At 46.6% G+C, this 19,762-nt stretch overlaps 1 protein-coding gene across 1 annotated transcript in view; it reads right to left on the bottom strand.

Moving 5' to 3' along the window:
• LOC142786782 (uncharacterized) overlaps positions 1-14,196 on the bottom strand; it is a 54,716-nt gene extending 40,520 nt beyond the window's left edge. Inside the window, exons 1-3 of the mRNA XM_075884425.1 lie at positions 14,081-14,196; positions 10,821-11,250; positions 6,924-9,930 (exon numbers count right to left, since the gene is read on the bottom strand). Of these exons, the coding sequence (XP_075740540.1) occupies positions 6,924-9,930; positions 10,821-11,250; positions 14,081-14,196 (3,553 nt within the window). The remainder of the gene's footprint in view (positions 1-6,923; positions 9,931-10,820; positions 11,251-14,080) is intronic.
• Positions 14,197-19,762: the final 5,566 nt, after the last annotated feature.

The following is a 19,762-nucleotide window of genomic DNA, read 5'->3' on the forward strand; positions in this document are numbered from 1 at the left end:
ACCGGCTAATGTGGATTAAATGACCGTTATTGTTGAGGTGCCTGCTTTTTGCTGGCGTAAGCATTTCAAGTGAACGAACGTGAAATAAATATCACACTGAAAGAAAGCTTTCTGGTTGCGGGTGAATTAGTTTTCTAATCATAGATATGTGATACGTAAGAATTTTATCAATGTCGTGTGGAATGGAACGTTGAAGTAGAAGATTTGTGTGCTATGTAGAAATGTGATGATTGAAGTAAGCGAAATTCGGTAACAGAGCAGAAATATTGTCATACTCTCACTGGAAGCTGATTGCCTCGAAGGTATATTCATATAAAATCTAAAAAAATTTGACATGCAGTAACTAAGAAGTCAAACTGAAGCGGACTTTGGAACTGTGCTACAGAAGCAGAACAGATAACAGTAACGGAGGTTCGCATTGAAAGCATATGCCACGAAACTCATTACTGCTATCAAATATTACAATGCTGGCATGAAAACATCTAATACTTCTTCCAGCTATGACAGGACAGGACAAACAACTTTATTTGGTCCTGAGAGGCAAGGCAGCGGGCCAACTATGTAGGTCCCCACCCAGCCGTTGGCTAGTCCCATGTCGGAACAGAGAGGCCATGCCTCTCCGCTCGTTCACGGGCCCTCTGGACAGCCTGAAGCTGGACGTCTTGTCTGGGGTCTGTGATTGCCGTCGTCCAGTCTTCTTCTGTTTTAAAATCCTGTAACGCAGGGCACTGCCAGAGCATGTGACTCAAAGAGCAAAATTCACCACAATCTGGGCAAAGTGGATCAATATCCGGATGAAGCATGCTCAGAAAGCCCCTAGAGGGGTAAGACCCCGTCTGGAGCATGCGGAGCGTGCTTGCTTGTGATCTGTGGAGCTTATGATGGGGAAAGGGAAAAGTCTGTCGCTCTCCTCTGTAATGAGATGTTATCTCGTGAAAACTAACGAGAGGATCACTGTGGACGAGCTCTCCCGAACCCACCCGAGAGACCACCCCATCGCGGCTTGTGAAACCTCGCGCACAGTCGTGGGCTATCTCGTTTGGGTTCAGGTGACCCGGCAGTACGTCTGGTCCCATGTGAGCGGGAAACCAGACTATGTGATGAATAACGTCTGAGGGGGGTTTGCTGTGGAGAATTCTGGCTGCCTCTGTGGCTATCAATCCCGATGCGAACGCCCTAACGGCCGCTCGGGAATCGGTGTACACCGTGGTGCGTTTCGTGTCCAGTAATGCCAGCGCTACAGCAGCCTGTTCTGCTACATCGACCAAGGAGGTCTTCACTGAAGCTGCCGAGACAAGTTCTCCCCTGTCATTGACTACTGCCACGGAAAACCCGCTGCCGCCGGCGTGGCGCGCCGCGTCCACAAATGTCTCTGTTCCGGAGAGGTTCTTTATGAAAGCCCTAGCCCTCGCCAACCTACGACCTTTATTGTGTTGGGGATGGATGTTTCGTGGAAGAGGGTCAACAATAAAGGAGTTCCTTGTTTGATAATCAAGCTACGTAGTTTCTCCCTGATTGAAGATAGGACGGAGGCCTGCCGCATCGAGCAGTTTTCTTCCTGTTTTGAAACTCGATAACCGAATTATTTGTGCTGACCTTTGCGCTTCAATTAATTCCGAAGTGGTGTTGTGCACTCCCAACTTCATGAGTTTTTCTGTGCTAGTCGTGATTGGGACGCCGAGCACCTTTTTGACACTTTTGCGCATGAGCGTGTCCAATTTATCCCTTTCCGTTTTGGTCTTATTGAGAGCCGCCACTATGTATATGATATGGCTCATGAGGAAAGCGTGGTGGGCCCTAAGGAGGATATCCTCGCCTATGCCTCCCTTCTTGTTGGACACCCGCATAATTAATCTCAGAATGTTCTCTGTTTTTGTGGTGAGATGGGCTATAGTCTTTGCGTTGCATCCCTTAGAGTCTAATAAAAGCCCCAGAATTTTCATAGAATTGACTCTAGGAATTGTGCGACCATCCTTGGTGCAAACGCTAATGGGCACCTGATCGAGAGGGGTGAGTCCCCTAACACCTCGTCTAGCCTGTCTGTACAGCAGGAGTTCCGACTTTTCCGGCGAAAGCACCAGTCCCGTACCTTCCAGGAAAGACTCTGTAACGTCCAGAGCCTCCTGTAGAGCTTGTTCAACCGCCGCCTCCGATCCTCCGGGACACCAGATTGTAATGTCGTCAGCATATAAAGCGTGTCCGACATTAGGAACTTTAGAAAGGCTTGCCGACAGCTTGCGCATGGCTATGTTGAATAGAAGGGGGGAGATAACTGCCCCTTGGGGAGTACCCCTTCGTCCGAGTTTGAAAGGCTCCGAGACTGATTGTCCCAGTTTTATTGCCGCCGTCCGACTCTCGAGGAAAGATTCAACGAAGGAGAAGAATTTAACTCCCAGGTTCAAAGCCGATATCTCCTTAAGAATATAGTCGTGTTTGACAGTATCGAATGCTTTAGTGAGGTCCAGTGCGAGGACCCCTTTTACATCTTTGCTTGGAAAGTCAATTATTTGTGTTTTGAGGAGGAGCATGACATCTTGCGTGGAAAGTGAGGGCCTGAAACCTACCATATTATATGGAAATAGGTCATTCCTCTCGATGTAGCGCGATATCCTGTTGTGTACTGCATGTTCTGCTACTTTGCTAAGGCAGGAAGTAAGGGAGATCGGGCGGAGGTGATCTAAGCTGGGTGATTTACCTGGCTTGGGGATTAAGACCACTGTGGCCCTCTTCCAAGTTTCTGGTACGACGCCCTCCTCCCATACCCTGTTTATCTCCTTCACTAAGGCCTGAATGGCTTTATCATCCAAATTTCTTAAGAGCCGATTCGTAACTCCATCGGGACCTGGGGCAGACCTTCCGTTTTGGCTATGGAGCACTTCCCTGATCTCAGCTTCCGAGAAGGGAGCGTCCAACTCTGGGGAAGGCACACCCTCATACCGGTGGGGGACAGAAGTTGAGCTCTGGCTAAGCGGGAGGTACTTGTTGGCAAGTATCTGAAATTGGGAAGCTTCTGAGATGCCTGCCATTTTCTCCTTATTAATAAGTCGGTCTATGGCTAGTTTCTGATTGCCTTTGGATTGTCCATCATCTAGGAGGTGTTTGAAGAGGGTCCATTTGCCTCCTTTGCGCATTTTCCCGTCCGCAGCCGAGCAGGCGTCCCTCCATTGTTGTTTATGGAGTTCGGAGCAGTGCTCCTCAATATACCGATTGAGCTCCGCAATCTTTTTCCGTAGCCTGCGATTTAGCCTTTGTTTTTTCCATCTCGCGATGAGAGAGCGTTTGGCATCCAGGAGGTGCGCTAACCTTGCATCAATCCCCGGAGCATCAAATTCTGTTACTATTTCTTTGGTGGCCTTCTCGACATCCTTCTGGATTTGTACAAGAAGTTCACTGAAGGTGTCATGTACTGACTCATCTTCACCTCTGATTTGCCTAAAAAGGTCCCAGTCTGTATATTTATAGGTTCTTGGGGGTGGTGCTCTTATTTCCATCCGAAGTTCTATGATGCTGTGGTCGCTTCCCAAGTTCTCCTGTAAGTTGGACCACTCGACCACCGCATTTCTAGTGAAGCTGAGATCAGGCATCGTGTCTCTGGCGACCGAGTTTCCCAGCCTCGTGGGAAAACGCGGGTCGGAGATAAGCGTTAGGTTTAAGTCTATACTGGCTGCAACTAGATTGGCCCCTTTCTTTGTCCTCGTAACATAGCCCCAAGACGGATGGGGAGCGTTGAAATCCCCTTCCAGCTATGACATTTATTTTTGCTTGGCATATCCCGCACAATTTCCTAGCCTGTCATGCTTTTTAAAGCTACGATTTTTTAGTGTTTCTACTAAATGTCGCAACCAGTAAAATATGAATATGTACGTTACTAGAGTGGAACCGCGCTAGTATTCCTCAGTGCCATATAAGGAAATAAAAAGCTATTGCCTATGAAAAAATGAAACACTTGAGAAGGAACTCCGTAAACGTTAGATATTCTGTAACTGTACAGTCCCTTACGACATATCAGCATTGCTTACCATTGTGAAAACAGCTGCTATGGTTTTAGTATTTACGAGTTAGCAAGATAGGTTGCGAGGTTTCAAAAAATACCTAACTGGACTGAGCTGCGCTCGGGTACTGCGACACACACTTCAGACAAGTTACCAACGTTTGTTTGATGTGGCACGCGAGTGAAACTTTGCAATAGGCTTTACGCAAAGAAAGCGGGTTGAGGATGACGATTTCAACGTCTATTACCATTAAGATACGCTGGTTGGAGTATTAACCTAAATGGAGGCGTGTCATAGACGACAAAGACCGCATGATGATTCTTGCAGCTCCTTAAGTGCTTTGCCTCTCACACCATGCCTAAATAACGTGAAAATGCGTGGTTCAGGTAGTAGATGGCGATGCATCTGAGACATATGGTTTGACCACATAGTTGTGCGTACAGCCAACCCGTATCTCCTGTTCCTTCCCGCGTTGATATGTTCAGTGAGCATACAGCAATGATCATTGTTATGGTTGTGTTTTCGATGGTTCATAAGTCGCTGTGCGCAAGCGGCCTATCAATGTTCTTTTTTTCTTCTTAAATTTGGCATGCTTTTTTTATTGCAGTACAGACTAGTTCAAACCATAGCAACTACTTTCATAGAAATCTTTATTTGGATATCACCTATTATAAGATATAATATTCTCGTAGAAAATGTTTAGTTTTAAAGAATAATTCGGGGCTTGGTTCAATCTTTATTGTTTAAAAGTGATAAAACTTCGCCGTAAAGATACTCGCATTAAATTTAAAAAATCAAAGGGAACAATACAATAAATAGTTTGCATTCTTATAACCCATAGGTGCGTTTTTAAGGCAATGTATAAAGTGGTTAGAGCACGCACTTTAGACAAGCTGAGATGATGCTGTCTTCAACAGGAATTGTTTAGCCCGATGTAGGTTTTATTATTGGCGAAGTGTGACAGGTAGTCGCCAAAGACATTTATTTACCTAGCGTCGCGTTTGGCAAAAACTTTCTTTTAGTGCTAGTGCAGCTTAGTTTGTTCACGACATTACCTACGTGAGCTTTGTTGTAAGAACATTCTTCGCTATTGCAATATGTAAGTGCTTCACTCAAACTGAAACAAAGCTTCCAAGAAAATGCTGATATGTCTAGACTAATGGGGCTAGCCATGTTGCCACAAAAGAACATAAAGCGTATGGTAAATATAACTCCATTTGTAATTTGTCAAACTCGATCCGAAAATTTCCAGGCATTCACTGAAAGACCACTGCGTTGAACTTGTGGATGAGAAGCAATCATTCAGAATTCTCGATGCACGAGCTTGCTTTGCGAGAAGTTAGCAATTATCGCGGTCTTTCTTTAGTATGGCAGTCTCCAAATTAGGACGCTTTCTATTGTTCATCAGCTCTAAGCTTTAGCTACGGCAGCACCTGTTTTCGGCGATACACTTGACGCAACAAATAAGCCAAGGATAAAATTGGCCAACCTTTCAAACTGTTTCTTCAAAGGATAAGTACAATATTAGTTCTTTGGAGGAGAGTGTTCGAATTTCGGGAACTAAACGCGTGCGGCAGATGGCAAATGTGATAAACCTGAGGCTCCTGGAACAATATTGACACATCTTCTGGTTAGTGCACCTTCAGAAACAAGCGTCACGGGAAATTGTTACCGACCTTCTTTACGACGCTAAGGCAATCACTGACCTTTTGTCAGCCATCTTTGAAAGGGATACGCCAGCAAGTAGGGCAAGCCACGTGCCGCGGTGTCCTGCATTTTCCTCTGGCGCTGTACCACTCGTCGGTAAGGATCGTGGCGCAAGAACTCTCACCGCGTCTTTCGGGAGACGAGAAGGCCGTGCGACGCTCACCGTCGTGCTTAGGTGTACCACGCCGCGCGGTATACTGCTGCCGGAACACACGTGCCGTGTCATTCTCCACCCACGAGCGCGCTTTGTGTTTGGAAGCTAGAACTCGGACGCGTCCGGCACGAGCGGAGATCCTAAACGACCAAGGGCAGAGTCGTGAGCGTACCTCATTGGCCACGCGTCTGCCACCGGCCGTGCGACCCTCGCCGCTAACAGAGGCAAGGCCACGGCGTTGGAGTTTTCTGGCAGGCTACGCCCAGTCGCGGAGTTTACGAGAAGGTATAAAGGGTGTCCTTATCATTTTTACACGTTGTTTTCATTCTTTCTTAGTTTCATATCGTTTTTAACAGCGCCATATAAGCCTAAATTCGCACTCTATATTGTGCAAAAGTAGTGATTCGAATTCTGTGCGGAAGCACTACAGACGGCCAATGCTTACTCAATTTTCTCGTGCCTTTCATACGACTTTTAATTTACCGAGTTGTACGTGAGAAGTACACGGCATATGTTTTGTCGCACGCAGAAAGCCCCTTCAAAGACCAGCAACAATAAAGCGCAATTGGCTATCACTAAGACCACGACACATTTGTTTTGTTGTATAAAGAAGCACAATGAGCCCACACTGTATAGCACTCTAGTGCTTGTATGCAGTCTAAATGACAATTGTCTAGAGCGACTAATTGGCTGCTTCAGGGGCTGATTTTTGCAAAATACGCTCAGACCAAAGCTATGATGATGCTACGCAGAGTGATACTGCATGCTAGGTCTTCTGCTGTATTTAAACCATGAATAGAAGTTTGTAACTAACGCAAGGTAGCAGCTGCGAATAATGCTAGCGCACATAGGCACTTTAGTGACCGCTAAGGACATGTGCATTCAGACAGGGCGTACTTGGTCATGTGAAATATACGATGTGCTCTAAAACTGGCAGTCTATCCAGAAAACTGCTCTAAACTTATCGTGAGCCTGGCACCACGCTTTCTCGTCATTTGCAGCCTGAACAGTACTACTTTTAAGCACTAAATATAACCGAGATTGGTGAATGGGCTATGGCTTGGGCCCACCTTTTTTGTCGAGAGTCTTGGGTGGACCTTTGCCCGTCGCACGCTTGGACGGGGATTTCGGCAAGCCGGTCTTCTTTTTCACTGCTTCTGCAGGCGGCGCTGACTCGAGTTCGGAAGGAGCTGCCCCGTCATTGGTTTTTTCACTCTTTGCCTCGGACGCTGCTTCTACCGCTGGCTTTTCACTTTCTTCGGCAGGTTCAGAATCTTTCTTCTCTTCGTTGGTAGCTTCGGGTGCAGCTTCGGTGGCAGTGACTGCTTCTTCACCACCTTCACTCTTTGGTTGCTGTTCCGTCACTTCCTCAATATCCTCTGGCATGACACTGCTTGGCACCTCACCTTCTTTTTCATCAACTTCCCTCTTTGTTGTTGCTTCCTCTGCCTCCTTGTCACCAGATTCAGGTGCTTCCTTTTCTGTCTTTTCTTTTTCGCTCTCATCTGTAGACTCGGGTTGGGCTGCTTCTTCCTTGACTGCTGTAGTATAGGAAACATTGTCTGTCTTCACTACTGCTTCCTCAGAAACTTCCGCTTTGTCTTTGGCCACTTCTGGAACGCCTTCTTCGGATTGAGTAGTGACAGGAGCTTCTTCCGGAGTAGCATCTTCTGGAGAATCTGACCCTGCCTTTTCTACTTGCCCCTCTACTGTTTCTTCCACCAACTTAGTTTCTTTTCCTTTGTCCTCTGGCTCTGACACAGCTTCTGCAACTTTTGGCTCTGCAGCTTGTTCTTTTGCAGTACCTTCGTCTTTCTTTTCTATTTCTTCTGGAGGGAGCTCTTGAACTTCGAGCTCATCTGGCTCCCTCGCTACCTCCTTTGGCACGTTTTCAGCCACTACTTTTTCTTTCGACAAGGTGTCTCCGGTTTCCTGTGCTTGTACCTGCTCACTGACGCCCGGTTCAAGAGAATCCGCAGATTTGGACGTGTCTTTTTCTGCATCATCTTCGTTAGCACGTTCGGCTTCCTTCAACGGCTTGTCACTCTCTGCGGCGACATCATGAACTTGCGTGGTTTCTTCCTTCGCCGAACCAGGCTCGCTGGACTTCTCTGCAGCGTCTGAGGCACCTACCTCTTTAGAGTCATCGTCCATGGCAACGTTCTCGACTTTTTCTGCATTTTTTTCCTTCTGCTTTTCTTCAATGTCGGCATCTATCGCCTTCTCCTCCTTTCGTTCGACACTATCCTTTGGCGGAGCCGTTTCGGTGACCTTGCTTTCCTGAATAGCAGCTTCAGGCTTTTTACCTGACGTCGCGTCATCGACGTTTTCGACTTTGCCGGCTGCTTTATCTTCTTTTTGAGGTGCTTCCGTTTGTTGCGTAGTAGGAGGTGAGGAAAACACTTCTGCCTCTATTTTCTCAGGCTTATCTTCTTTAGTGACCTCTTTTCTAGCTATAACTGTTTCTTCCCGGGAAGCTTCGACCACTGATGATTTTCGCTGCTCACCTACTTTCTCATCAGTACCACCAGCAACTCCAGATTCATCATGCTCTTTTTGGGGCTTTGCGTCTGTTTTGGCGTCTGGCTCTGTATTTGCAACGGTGGAACTCGGATGACTGTCGCCCATACTCTTCTCGGCCTTATTTGCTGTGGACTGCGGTTTGCTGGCTTCCTCTGCTTTCGTTTCATTTACATCGGAAGGGTATAACTGCGCTCTGATTGCTTCCTCGTCTAATAGATCGTTTAATGCACTGGCGCCGCTGGAGTATGCTTCTCTAGGCGCCGATTCTTTCCGTATCGCGTCCGGGTACGTCATCTCCACCATGCCAGTATGGCACGCCGTCATTGGCATAATTGATTCGTCCACTTCTTGCAGCCCCGTTGCCACTAGAGGACTATTTTCTTTTAGTCTCTCCACCGGGGATTCCGGTGTTTGGGCCTTTTGCAGTTTGACCTCCTCAGTTTCCTGTCGCTGTTTTGCATCATCCTTTCCCGAGCTAGTCCTTGGTGGCGCCTCGTATACTGGTGGTGGCGGAATGGAAGATTTGGGCCTCGTGTCGTCCGGAACGGGCTGTTTAGCATCTTCAGCGGGTTGTAAACTCCCACCGTCTCCACTGGGACTCACATGTTCCTGCGGAGGCTTAGTGCCGGCGTCCGCGACAGATTTACACGTCTCGGGGGACAACCCGGCCGCCGTAAGAAATGGCTTTGCGTACTCCGTCTTGCCTTCGGCCACCTCTGCAGCGCTCAAGGTGGCTTTTGCCTGTTCGCTTGGGGCTGCATCCGGAGCTGCGCTACTGGCTTGCGCCGTTGGGGTTTCTTCGTGAGCCGCACCTGCCGCCACGGTGACATCTGCACTTTTGGCACCGGTCTTCTCTTCGAATGTTTCGTGAGATTTTTGGTCGGCTTCTGCCGCTTTAGCTTTCGCACCACTGTCTTTCACTGCTTCTACGTCCTGGTCAGGTTCCTTAGATACGCTACTATCACTTTCGGGATGCTTTTGCTGCTTCTCTTGCGAAGGCACTGCACCGTCTCGATCGGCCACTGGGGCCAGCTGAGACACATCATGCGATTCTTTTTCTGGTCCCACTCGTTCTGCTTTGTCCTCCATCACAGGCGTCTTTACTGGCACTTTGGTAGAGACTCTTTCTCGCTCAAGATATGTACTGGGGACGTCACCGGATGATTTCTTCTCGTCAGACGAAGGGCTCTTCGCCGGAGACACTGGCTTCTCGCCCCCTCCGTCGGCAATCACTGATGGTTCCGGTGCAGTCCTTGCGGAATCACCAACCACCTCCTGTGGTGATGAAGGCTTCGCTGGTTCCTGATTTGCTCCAGGAGTGGCGTCTTGGGCGGTGGCGACGTCCGCTGTCTTCTGGAGGACGTCATGATGACCTTGTGCTTGGTCGGCCGCTGTCGTGGGAGGCTTGGCGCTAGCTGCGGCTGAGGCTGTGTCGTCGCTTCTCGCTGCTGTCTGGGCGGCACTCGGCTGGTACACTTCCGTGGCGCTAGCCTTGTCCATGCGGCAGTGGTGTCTGCGCGCAATGAGGACACGGACATCTTTCAGAGGCCAAAGCTGGAAACGACAATGGTGTCTCACAGAAGGGTGGTGATTTGGGCTAGTTACTACATGAAGCGCACGCATTAGGCACCAAGAAAAACCACGAAGATGGGGGAAGGCAAAAACTTAAGTATTTGTCGACCCCCTTTATCATCGTTATTTTCTTTGCGCGTCACCTTTAAGTTTGTAGTGCAACACACTTGGTGGAAATAGAAGAAAGTGGCACAGGCTTTGTTAATATATTACGAAAACAAAGAAGGAAGTAATCGATTCGACACTTTTCCTTTGTTGTTTCCCTAATGTATGTCTGCTAATGGCACCTTTTTGGCTGCATGGCACGCTTTTCCATAACGCTAACAATTAAAAGTTTCTTGTTTTAGTACGCTGTTGCTCGTTTTCGTTAGGCCTATAGATCACAGATAGCTTCGAAGAGCTGAAGTAAATAATTTACAACATTGGTGACTTTATGAAACGCACGTTTGGTCATCGTATCTAACTCTCATCGTATATATGGAATGTACGTAAAGTGCTTGAAGCCTGCAACAGATCAAGAAGCGGAAGGCAAAAAGGAGATGAGCTTATTCGAAACTGCGTCTCACGCTGGCGAAACTCGGGTCTAGTTGAACGCTCTTCGGAAAACGCTGGTGTATCAACTTCAATGAAGAAGTATAAAACAACTGGCTATAAAATGATGTCATTATAGACTTCTCGATTAGATGTTTCATACCCTTGTAGACAACTCTCACCACGTTTCGCAGCAAACTATTACTGTTTACTGCCATCCACCAAATCCACCGCGGTGGCAACCTGAAGGTCTCGGCTTCGATACTGGGTGATCACATTCAAGCGGAGGCGGAACGCTAGAGACCCGGAACTGTGCGATGTCAATGCGCGCGTATGAACACCAGATGGTCGAAATTTCTGAAACCCTGCATCGTGGCCTCCTCCTCTTCCTCCTCCTCCTCCTCGTCCTCCTCCTCCTTCTTGTTCTTCTTCTTCTTCTTCTTCTTCTTCTTCTTCTTCTTCTTCTTCTTCTTCTTCTTCTTCTTCTTCTTCTTCTTCTTCTTCTTCTTCTTCTTCTTCTTCTCCTCCTCCTCCTCCTCCTCCTCCTCCTCCTCCTCCTCCTCCTCCTCCTCCTCCTTCTTCTTCTTCTTCTTCTTCTTCTTCTTCTCCTCCTCCTCCTCCTTCTCCTTCTTCTTCTTCTTCTTCTTATTATTATTATTATTATTATTACTATTATTATTATTATTGTTATTATTATTAAACTTTTTGAAGGTAAGGGTGGTTTGAGAATGAGAGTGGCTGATGGTGTCTTGCTCGCGAGAGTGGCAATTACTGCGAATAGGAATGGAAGGGAGAATGAACAGGTCAACTCACTCATAGTTACATGATCATATGAAAACAGACAGCGGTACATACGAGAACGTTTTATCCTTCTAGCAGGATATGCTTTCACCATCAGAAGGCGTAGCCATGCGGTCTGGACAAACTGCTTTGTTGAAAAACTTGAAAAAAGCGACGAAGGCTAGCCGATGAGTCGTGTACCCATGATTATGTAGTCCATCGGTGATACATCGAATCTGCGATTTCACGTTGAGTTACGCATCATCGCCATTCAACTCTATACCTGAGAATACTTTTAAATAATGAAAAGGAATGGCGAATGCGTGTATGCGTTTGTATGCATACTTTTTTTAAAGAAACTAATACTAAGGAGACATAATAGTGCCCCCTACGGGCTTGTGTATTTGTGTAGTTGGATTTGCCTGCAGCTTCTCTTCTAGTAGACCGTGGTTACCGTGTTACTGTCATTATATATATATATATATATATATATATATATATATATATATATATATATATATATATATATATATATATATATATATATATATATATATATATATTTATATATATATATATATTGCGTTTTTCACCGCAGCTTTCAGAACGTCACCATAACGACTTAACAACTGAAAGATCCTTGCGCGGTGGCTTTTTCTTTGACTCAAGCGGATACAACCTTGATGCCTTTTTTGTCAATTCACCAGGGATGAATGAAAGCTATGAAAGCAGCATTTGGGGAAGGGGTCATATCGCTAGTCCCATGGTGTTTACGTCGCTTTTCTGGTTTTAGAAAAGTACCATGGTACGAGGTGTTATATAAAAAAGGAAGATGAGGAAAACAATCTAAATCCATGTATACAAAATGAGCAAAAATACCTCTTTTTCAACACGCAAGTGTTTCTTTCGGGGTCCACTAAGACCTCACTCACGTATTTTTGTCATAAGCATGACGTAGTTAAAATTTACATGAAGAGCATGCGAAGGAACAAACCGCAAGAAAAAAATCACAGCATATCCACGGAATGAAATTTGATAAGTGGGCCAACCGTCCGTCCGTTTGTCTGTCTGTCTGTCCATCCATCTATGTGTCCGTCCACCCGTTCGTGCATGAGTCCGCCCAATCGTCTGCCGGTTCATTCGTCCGTACATCCGTCCGTCTGTCAGTCTGATACTGATGCTTACGCCTGACGTAGGACAAGGTTATACTGAGAGGAGCTTCATTCCTAAAATAGTTATGAGACTTAATAATCAAACCCACGAGCTCCCGAGCTGTCACAATAGGAAGCGAGCGCTTAGTCGGCACATTTCGTGAGCACTGTACGGACGCGCCTTATATATCTCGTACTCCTTCACTGTGTACTCGCGCTCTCCATTTGCTGGTGTGTTGGCGCCGCCTAAGAGTGTAGAAATGCTGCATTATGACACAGAGACACAAGGCAGCGGTAGTCCGAGCCCTTTGTTGCCTCGATGCCAACATTCGAACGGATGTCGGCATCATAGCGGCCTACCAATGCCGCCAAAGTGGCATTGTCCCTACCTGAAGCAAACTGTAGCATTGCCTCCGCAATCAGCTCCGACAAAGTTTTCAGGGGCTGATTTCGCAGGCCACTAACGCAGTCAATGGTTGCGACGCTCTCTACGCACTAATTTGACTCGGTGATGACGACGCAGTCACGTGCTTCATCTCACGCGTTGTGCAAGCGTGTGCGGTATATAGTGCAGCTTCGATATGCAGCAATGGTGTATCTCTGCCATCTGCTGAAGGTGATTGTACAAATTACAAGGACTGTTGCGTTAAGCGTATCGTATGTACAACGGTGTCGAAGGGTGAATGTAGCGCACGTGAGATCGGTGCAGCGATAGACATGCCAGGGGGGAGCGGGAGGCCTTTGGGCATTCACGGCACAAGCACTGTCTCTCGTGTTGGCGAAGTGAGCATGGCGACCCGACTGGCTACAACATAGAAAGCGATGCAAGACTGAAATTATTATATCTTCACCTATCAGGAGAATGCTGCTCGCAAACAAGACGCTGCATGCCTATCCACTTGACAGTCACCAACCCGCAAACCATAATTCTTCGCTGCAGCAGCCCCGTGATTTCAAAAACTGTTGAGTGAAAACCTGTTTGCTTTTGCTTGCATGGTTTGCGAACTGCTATGGTTCAAGTGTGACTTGCGCAATGCTCCGGTGCGTGCAGTGTCTCCGGAAAGTGTGTACCGGTCACAAGTCGTTGGTTGTCGTGGTGTAGAAGATGCGTCACCATCTGTCAGCATGGGTGCATCAATATTCAAGGGTGATGTTGCCACTAAACAGCAATAAACATTGTATATCATTGTGTAATAAACATTGAACTGCTTGTGCTCAGATTTGGGTTCACGTTAAAGAACCCCAGGTGGTCGAAATTTCCGGAGCCCTCCACTAGGGTGTCTCTCGTAATCATATGGCTGTTTTGTGACGTTAAATCCCAAATATCAATCATTAAACATTAAACTGTTTCTGGAAAGACGCGTTTCACTTCCGTTTGTGATTGCTATTCCTTTATGAAATGAATCAACGAATTTTTTGTTACTTTACGCTAACCCGATCCAATTAAAACTCACAGAACACCTTCAGGCTTGTACACACGCTATTCGCACAGCCGCACTGCACGTGCCGAGACACCTGCCACACGCAAGCTGCACGTGTACAGCCGGTACGTGAGGTGTGTCTGTGCGGATAGCGCGTGTAAAGGCCCTTACACATCCACCTGGGGTGACTGGACAGCTGCAAGCCGTTTTCACTTTCGTCCCCGTCGATGTACTTATCCGCTTCCGTACCTGTCTTGATTTTGCACGGCCTTCCGGATCGGGGTCATCTCAAGCTTTCTGCAGCTCGGCCGGTTTTCGCCCTGCCTCAGTGACGGGTCCCGCGTCTGACCAAGCGGTGATGTCATGCGGTGACGCCATCGTGTGACGTCACGTTTGTGGCGTTATCATTACGTCATGAGAATATCACAATTTTTCGTGATGTGTGGTGTCTTGGTGAAGTCATCAGGTGATGAATTTTTTGCAACTCGTATCAATGACGGTGGTAAACTTTTTGTGTTTGATGAGGCTCCTGAGGTTTCCGCTTTGAAAAGGGAAAAATCGGAGTACTATGACTACTATAGAAGAGCTTTACGCTTATCTTTGGCAGTGTTTCGTATGTAAAGCGAGCTAGTCTGTATGATTGGCCAGCGAAATCACGTGATCTGAATCCACCGATGGAATTCAATTGCACTCGCTTACAGCTGATTGGCCAAGGCCACATCACATGACCTGCCGTCTCAGTCAATAAATTCTCTAGGAGAATTATGCAGACACCAACTACTGCTACTGTTACAGCACTGGCTAGACTACAACAGCTTGACTGTATAAACGTTCTGTCAATACGCGCGTTGAGACCAACGTTAGCGTATCAGCGTGTATTCAAATCACGTCTTTGGACCCACAGAAACGGGAGGCTTGTGAAGTTAGCAGAAATTTTCCAGCAAGAAATATTGTAGTGGTCAATGTTTCACTGCTTGCGATGAAGACAAATTTTATTGTTCGAACTTTTGGCTCCAGGAACATTCAGCGTTCGATGGTTTTTGAAGAATTCACGTGGCAGAAAACTCCTCCTGTTTCAAGAAGAGTAGTCTGAGTTCTTGTCAGCAGCGACATGTCTTTTTTTTTCAAACGGAACTTTCTATAGGTAGGTTAAATTAAATCCCGTGGCCCTACGTACGCAAACAGTTCTGACCTTCGACAACGAGTAATTGTAGCAGGAATTGAGCAAACCCCATTATCACCTCTGGTTCGCTGAATATAAAAAAGTGCAGACGAACTGAGTCGAACACAAGTAAATACACAAGTTAATAAACAAAATGTATCTATGAATAACTGAAATCAATTAATCTGTAAGTTACACATCTTCTCTAGAATTCATCAGATTTCACTAAATTGAATCGTTCATGATGTTTTTACCATATCAGTTGAATGCTGCAATCATGGCAAGGCAGAGCACTGCGCAGTGACCTCGCTGCACTTTCGAATGCAAACGGCGATTCTAAAAGGACAGCATACTGCTTACCAGTTTATATCCTGCCTTCACCGTGGCCTATTTTGATGACGTGAAACACGCAGAATAAAGTCTACGTTAGAGACAACCGTGCCGGAAGCCGATATTTATCCCACCACTTGACTATATGAAGGATTGTTGATATATTGAAATCTAACTCCGCGAATAATTATCTCCTTCTATTTTCTTGCGCGTCAGTGGAAGCGTCGGTACTCCCCATATCCGCCATCTCCGACACCTTGAACGCATAGGCAGATGTTAAAACTTCATTGTTTTTTGGGGGGTATGTTCTGTGACATAAAATGCTCTGAGTAAGGGCCCTTGCCGGAATTTTTTCGCAATGAAGCATGAAGGGCGTGGGGGTGGCAGCAAGTCCAACCTTATTGTAAACCACGCTGTATATATATATATATATATATATATATATATATATATATATATATATATATATATATATATATATATATATATATGTTCGCGTGTTTGCGGCTTTTTATGTCTGCGTCCGTATATACTCATCAAATATTGAAGCACCCCCTTCTTCTCGGATGCGCCAATGTTCTGAATGTTAGAAAAGTTCAGCGCCTACTTCACGTTCCTCGTCAAAGCGCTCATTGGTGCACGAAAAAGCGATAACGCGACGTTGACTAAACTGAGACCCGGCGCTTGATGTAGTAAACGCTCAGGAATCCATGGAACTCGCGTATACCGCGTCAGTTCAGCGACAGTGCATAAACATGCCTAGGTTAAAGCCATGGCAAAGCCATTAGCAGGTGTCAGTATAGCGTTAATGGCTGAATGCACGATACGCGCGACCTGGCAGGCTTAGTTATTCGGCCCCGTTTGTTGACGCATCCATCCATGGTCTCAGAACCGAGTCGAGGCGCGTTAACGAAAAGCGTGCCTTTGTAAATGGCCCAACATAAAACTGCGCTTGTGTACTACTTTAAACGATGCAGAAGGTTCCACTACAGAAGGAGGAAACACTTTAAACGACTTAACGAGGTGATAGTTGTGCTGTGGATGGGGTGAGAAACAGTGTGCTCTGGATGGGGTGAGAAAGCAAACAAAGACTAATAGTTGGAAGCTTGAACGTATACTGTTGACATACCCGATGCCAGAATGGGCAGAAATGGAAACAGAACTGAGGAGGAGAGAGTGAGATGCGATGAGTGGATGCATGCGCGCGGATGGTCTCACTAATTAATGGCGTTAACCAGTCTTTACCGAGAAGCACAAAAACGTGATTACCGCATTTGGGGGGCCCTTAAGATGGGAGGAGATGCGGCGCCCGGAAGCACTTTGTCTCATAGGTTTGTGATGCTAATCAATTCATCCTCATCCGTACGTATATCTCAGCACAACTTCAGGTTAGCATAAATTCGGAGTCCCTCATCAAAATGACTACATCATTATTGCGGTCAAGGAACGCCATACTTCACATGATGATTAAGAATAATTGTAATTGTGAACATACAAGTGCTTGCCTTGAAATTTTATTGTTTCTTTACTATTACAGAATTACTACAGTTAAAAATTATGGATATGAAGGCACAGCCTTTTAAGTGAAATGATGACATGCAAGACTATCGGCAGTGAAATGAGCCGAGCGTGGGGAGAGAAGGGAAGTGCATTCAAAGAGAATGTACAGAAGAGGAGAGCTCTCGGTAGCCTAAGATTGACGAAAGCGGCTATACTGAGAAGGGGAGAATTTGGCATTAAAGTGTCTTTCATCCCTCTCTCTCTCCCGCTCTTCTCGCACGTACATACAAAAATACACATGCACTGAACAAAGAAGGATTCACCTGTGTGGATCTCCCGTCACTCAAAAATGCGTGCGTGACGCTTTAGAAGGCCGCCTTTATTGCGAAGGGCCATCTCCTGCCACCGTCACTGGCTCATAATTACGAGTGTCACTATGACGCCAAGGCACACTCATGTGCTGCCATTCCACCTATGCATATGAACCACCGTACTTCATCATTTAGAGAAGGCGTCTAAAAGTGCTAGCCAGGAGGAGCACGCCGCGTGCAAAGAAGGCAGAGATGGCAAAGAAATGGCCCAGCTCAAGTTCACACCACGCAACCGCGTTGCAGTGTTGGGCGGCGCCGGCGCTGAGGTGCTGGAATTCGCTTAATGAGCTGCTCAGTGGTGCGCACGGCTCGGAACACCTCGTAAAAGAATCTGACGTGGCGCCCGGTTTTATGAGTGCTCCGCGCGTGAAGGCAGCCATTTCTTCTCAGGCGCGGTGCCGCCGCCGCGAACGGAGTCCCGCTCGTTCCGGAATAAGGTGCCGTAAACGGGTCAGGTGTGCGTACGTGTCCGAGCTTCTCGGTTACGTCATCGATGAACCGAACCTCGCGCGCTCCGCCCATACCACCCCCACCCGACTGCGCGCCCGCCTCGGGTGACTCGATAACCGTAAAACCGGACCTCTCCCTCGATATGAGCGGTGCTCCTTTCGGGAGATATCCCACGTCCGCTGAATGTACGACGTGCGGCATGCGCCACATCGTCTCGAGACGGGCCGGCGGCAATTTGAAAACGGCACTCACTTTGCCGCTAGTCTGAATGCTGCGATTTCGAAGTGCTTATGTAAGACTCCTTGTCGAGACATTTTTTCCATTATTAATGATTCTGAAGATCGTTCATAATGAGCAGGGTGACTTCCTTGCCTTCGTCTAACGAGGTATTTGTCGTCTCAATTTTTGTTAAAGAACTCAGGATGCATTGACTCTTCGAACTTGAAAGAGCACTTTTGTTTATTGCGAAAGGGGCAAATTGCTTAAGAAGTGATTAGCAGAGAAACGGGGCATCGAAAGGAGTGTGTCAGTTGGCCGCGTATATTTGTTTCTTTTCAGAACAACAAAGTAAAGAGGGATATAACGTAAGTATCATTCAGAGACGAGAGGAATCGTTGATTGACGAAATCCTTCATTTTCTTGCGTGCAAGAAAATGGCGTCCATTTTCATTGCGCAAATGGTCACAAAGTTCCTTTCACTTTGCGTCTATATAGTGCAGTGCCTATGGTAGTCACTGCATTGTGCTCAGTTCTGTGGGCTGTTTTTTTCCCTATGCTGTGCTCGTCGTAACCAATCTAAGCGATCGTTTTTCTTCAATTATGGGCCAGCGCAGCGCAATTCTGCAATTTATGCCTCGGCAGTGCCCTTTGAACGAAATACTCAGGCAATCCTTGGTTAGCACTTCTTTCATTCGGTACATTGCAGTTCTGCTGTAGCCAGGGGAAGGAACACCGGGCCCTTGTCCCCCTCTCCCACATTTCTTTCCAAGGCATGCAGAGCGAAAAAAGATAATTTAAAGGATGGGCCCTCTCCCGCTGTCAAAAAAGATCCCGCTTCCCCCCCCCCCCCTTCCCGCCGAAAACGTTTCTGCCTATCTGCATCGCAGCTTGATTGTGTGCTCGCTCTGTAACAATCTTTTGCTTCTTTGTATTCTTTGGTTTCAGTCAGGTTTATTGAAGGCTTAGTTCGCACATTCTTAAAAGCAATAAAAATGCTTCTGGCGTGCCTCCACATAGCACAGTTGGCGCCTACTTATCGGCGACCATCACCAGGAATCATCGGTAAAGCTTTGACTCATCTAACTGGACACGTATAATACATGTACCATGGTCCATGTACGTGTTCTGAGAACGTTATTATTATTATTATTATTATTATTATTATTATTATTATTATTATTATTATTATTATTATTATTATTATTATTATTATTATTATTATGAGAGCGTTATTCGCCGAAAGCTTCTCTAGAGGGGAGGTAGTGATCAGTGGGGCGTTATTGCTACAGAACCAGGGCAAGTATCCATCAAACGTTCTTACAGTGGAGTTGCCTCGTGTAAGCACCGTTCAGCCGGTCGTTATGTTTGAGTGCCCACGCTCCCTTTTATTTAACTAAGCAATTTTCGAAAGACGAACAGTTCAAAGCATCAGTGACTTAGCTCCGCAATGCCAGTATATACGTAGCGTGAATTACGAACAGACAGACGGATGGATGGACGAACGAGCAAGCGAGCTCACGGTAGTCAAGTGCCAGCCCACTAGGGACACCTAACTCTAGGAGCTTCCAGGCCTTCTCCGGCGCGCCATCTTCGCACCGCGTGACGTCACATCTCCTCGCGTTTGCGCAGAACCGCTTACCGTAAGCCACGCGAAACCAAAAACAAAACAAGAACACGGAATTTTCATAAGCCAAGCAGGTGATAAGCGTGTGTGCTGTCCATCTCTGGCGTCCCAAGATGAAGAAATAGCATTCCGTTCAAGTCATAGTCAAACACAAATGGATCCATTTCATGATGTAATGTTTTAACAGATCACCTATGCGATCTTTTGTATGATGATGCGTTGGCATCTGTCTGATGTGCAGGGCATAAATAATGGTTCTTTGAAGTTATTTGAAT

Source organism: Rhipicephalus microplus, unplaced genomic scaffold, assembly GCF_043290135.1.
Source record: "Rhipicephalus microplus isolate Deutch F79 unplaced genomic scaffold, USDA_Rmic scaffold_32, whole genome shotgun sequence".
NCBI classification, from domain to species: domain Eukaryota; kingdom Metazoa; phylum Arthropoda; class Arachnida; order Ixodida; family Ixodidae; genus Rhipicephalus; species Rhipicephalus microplus.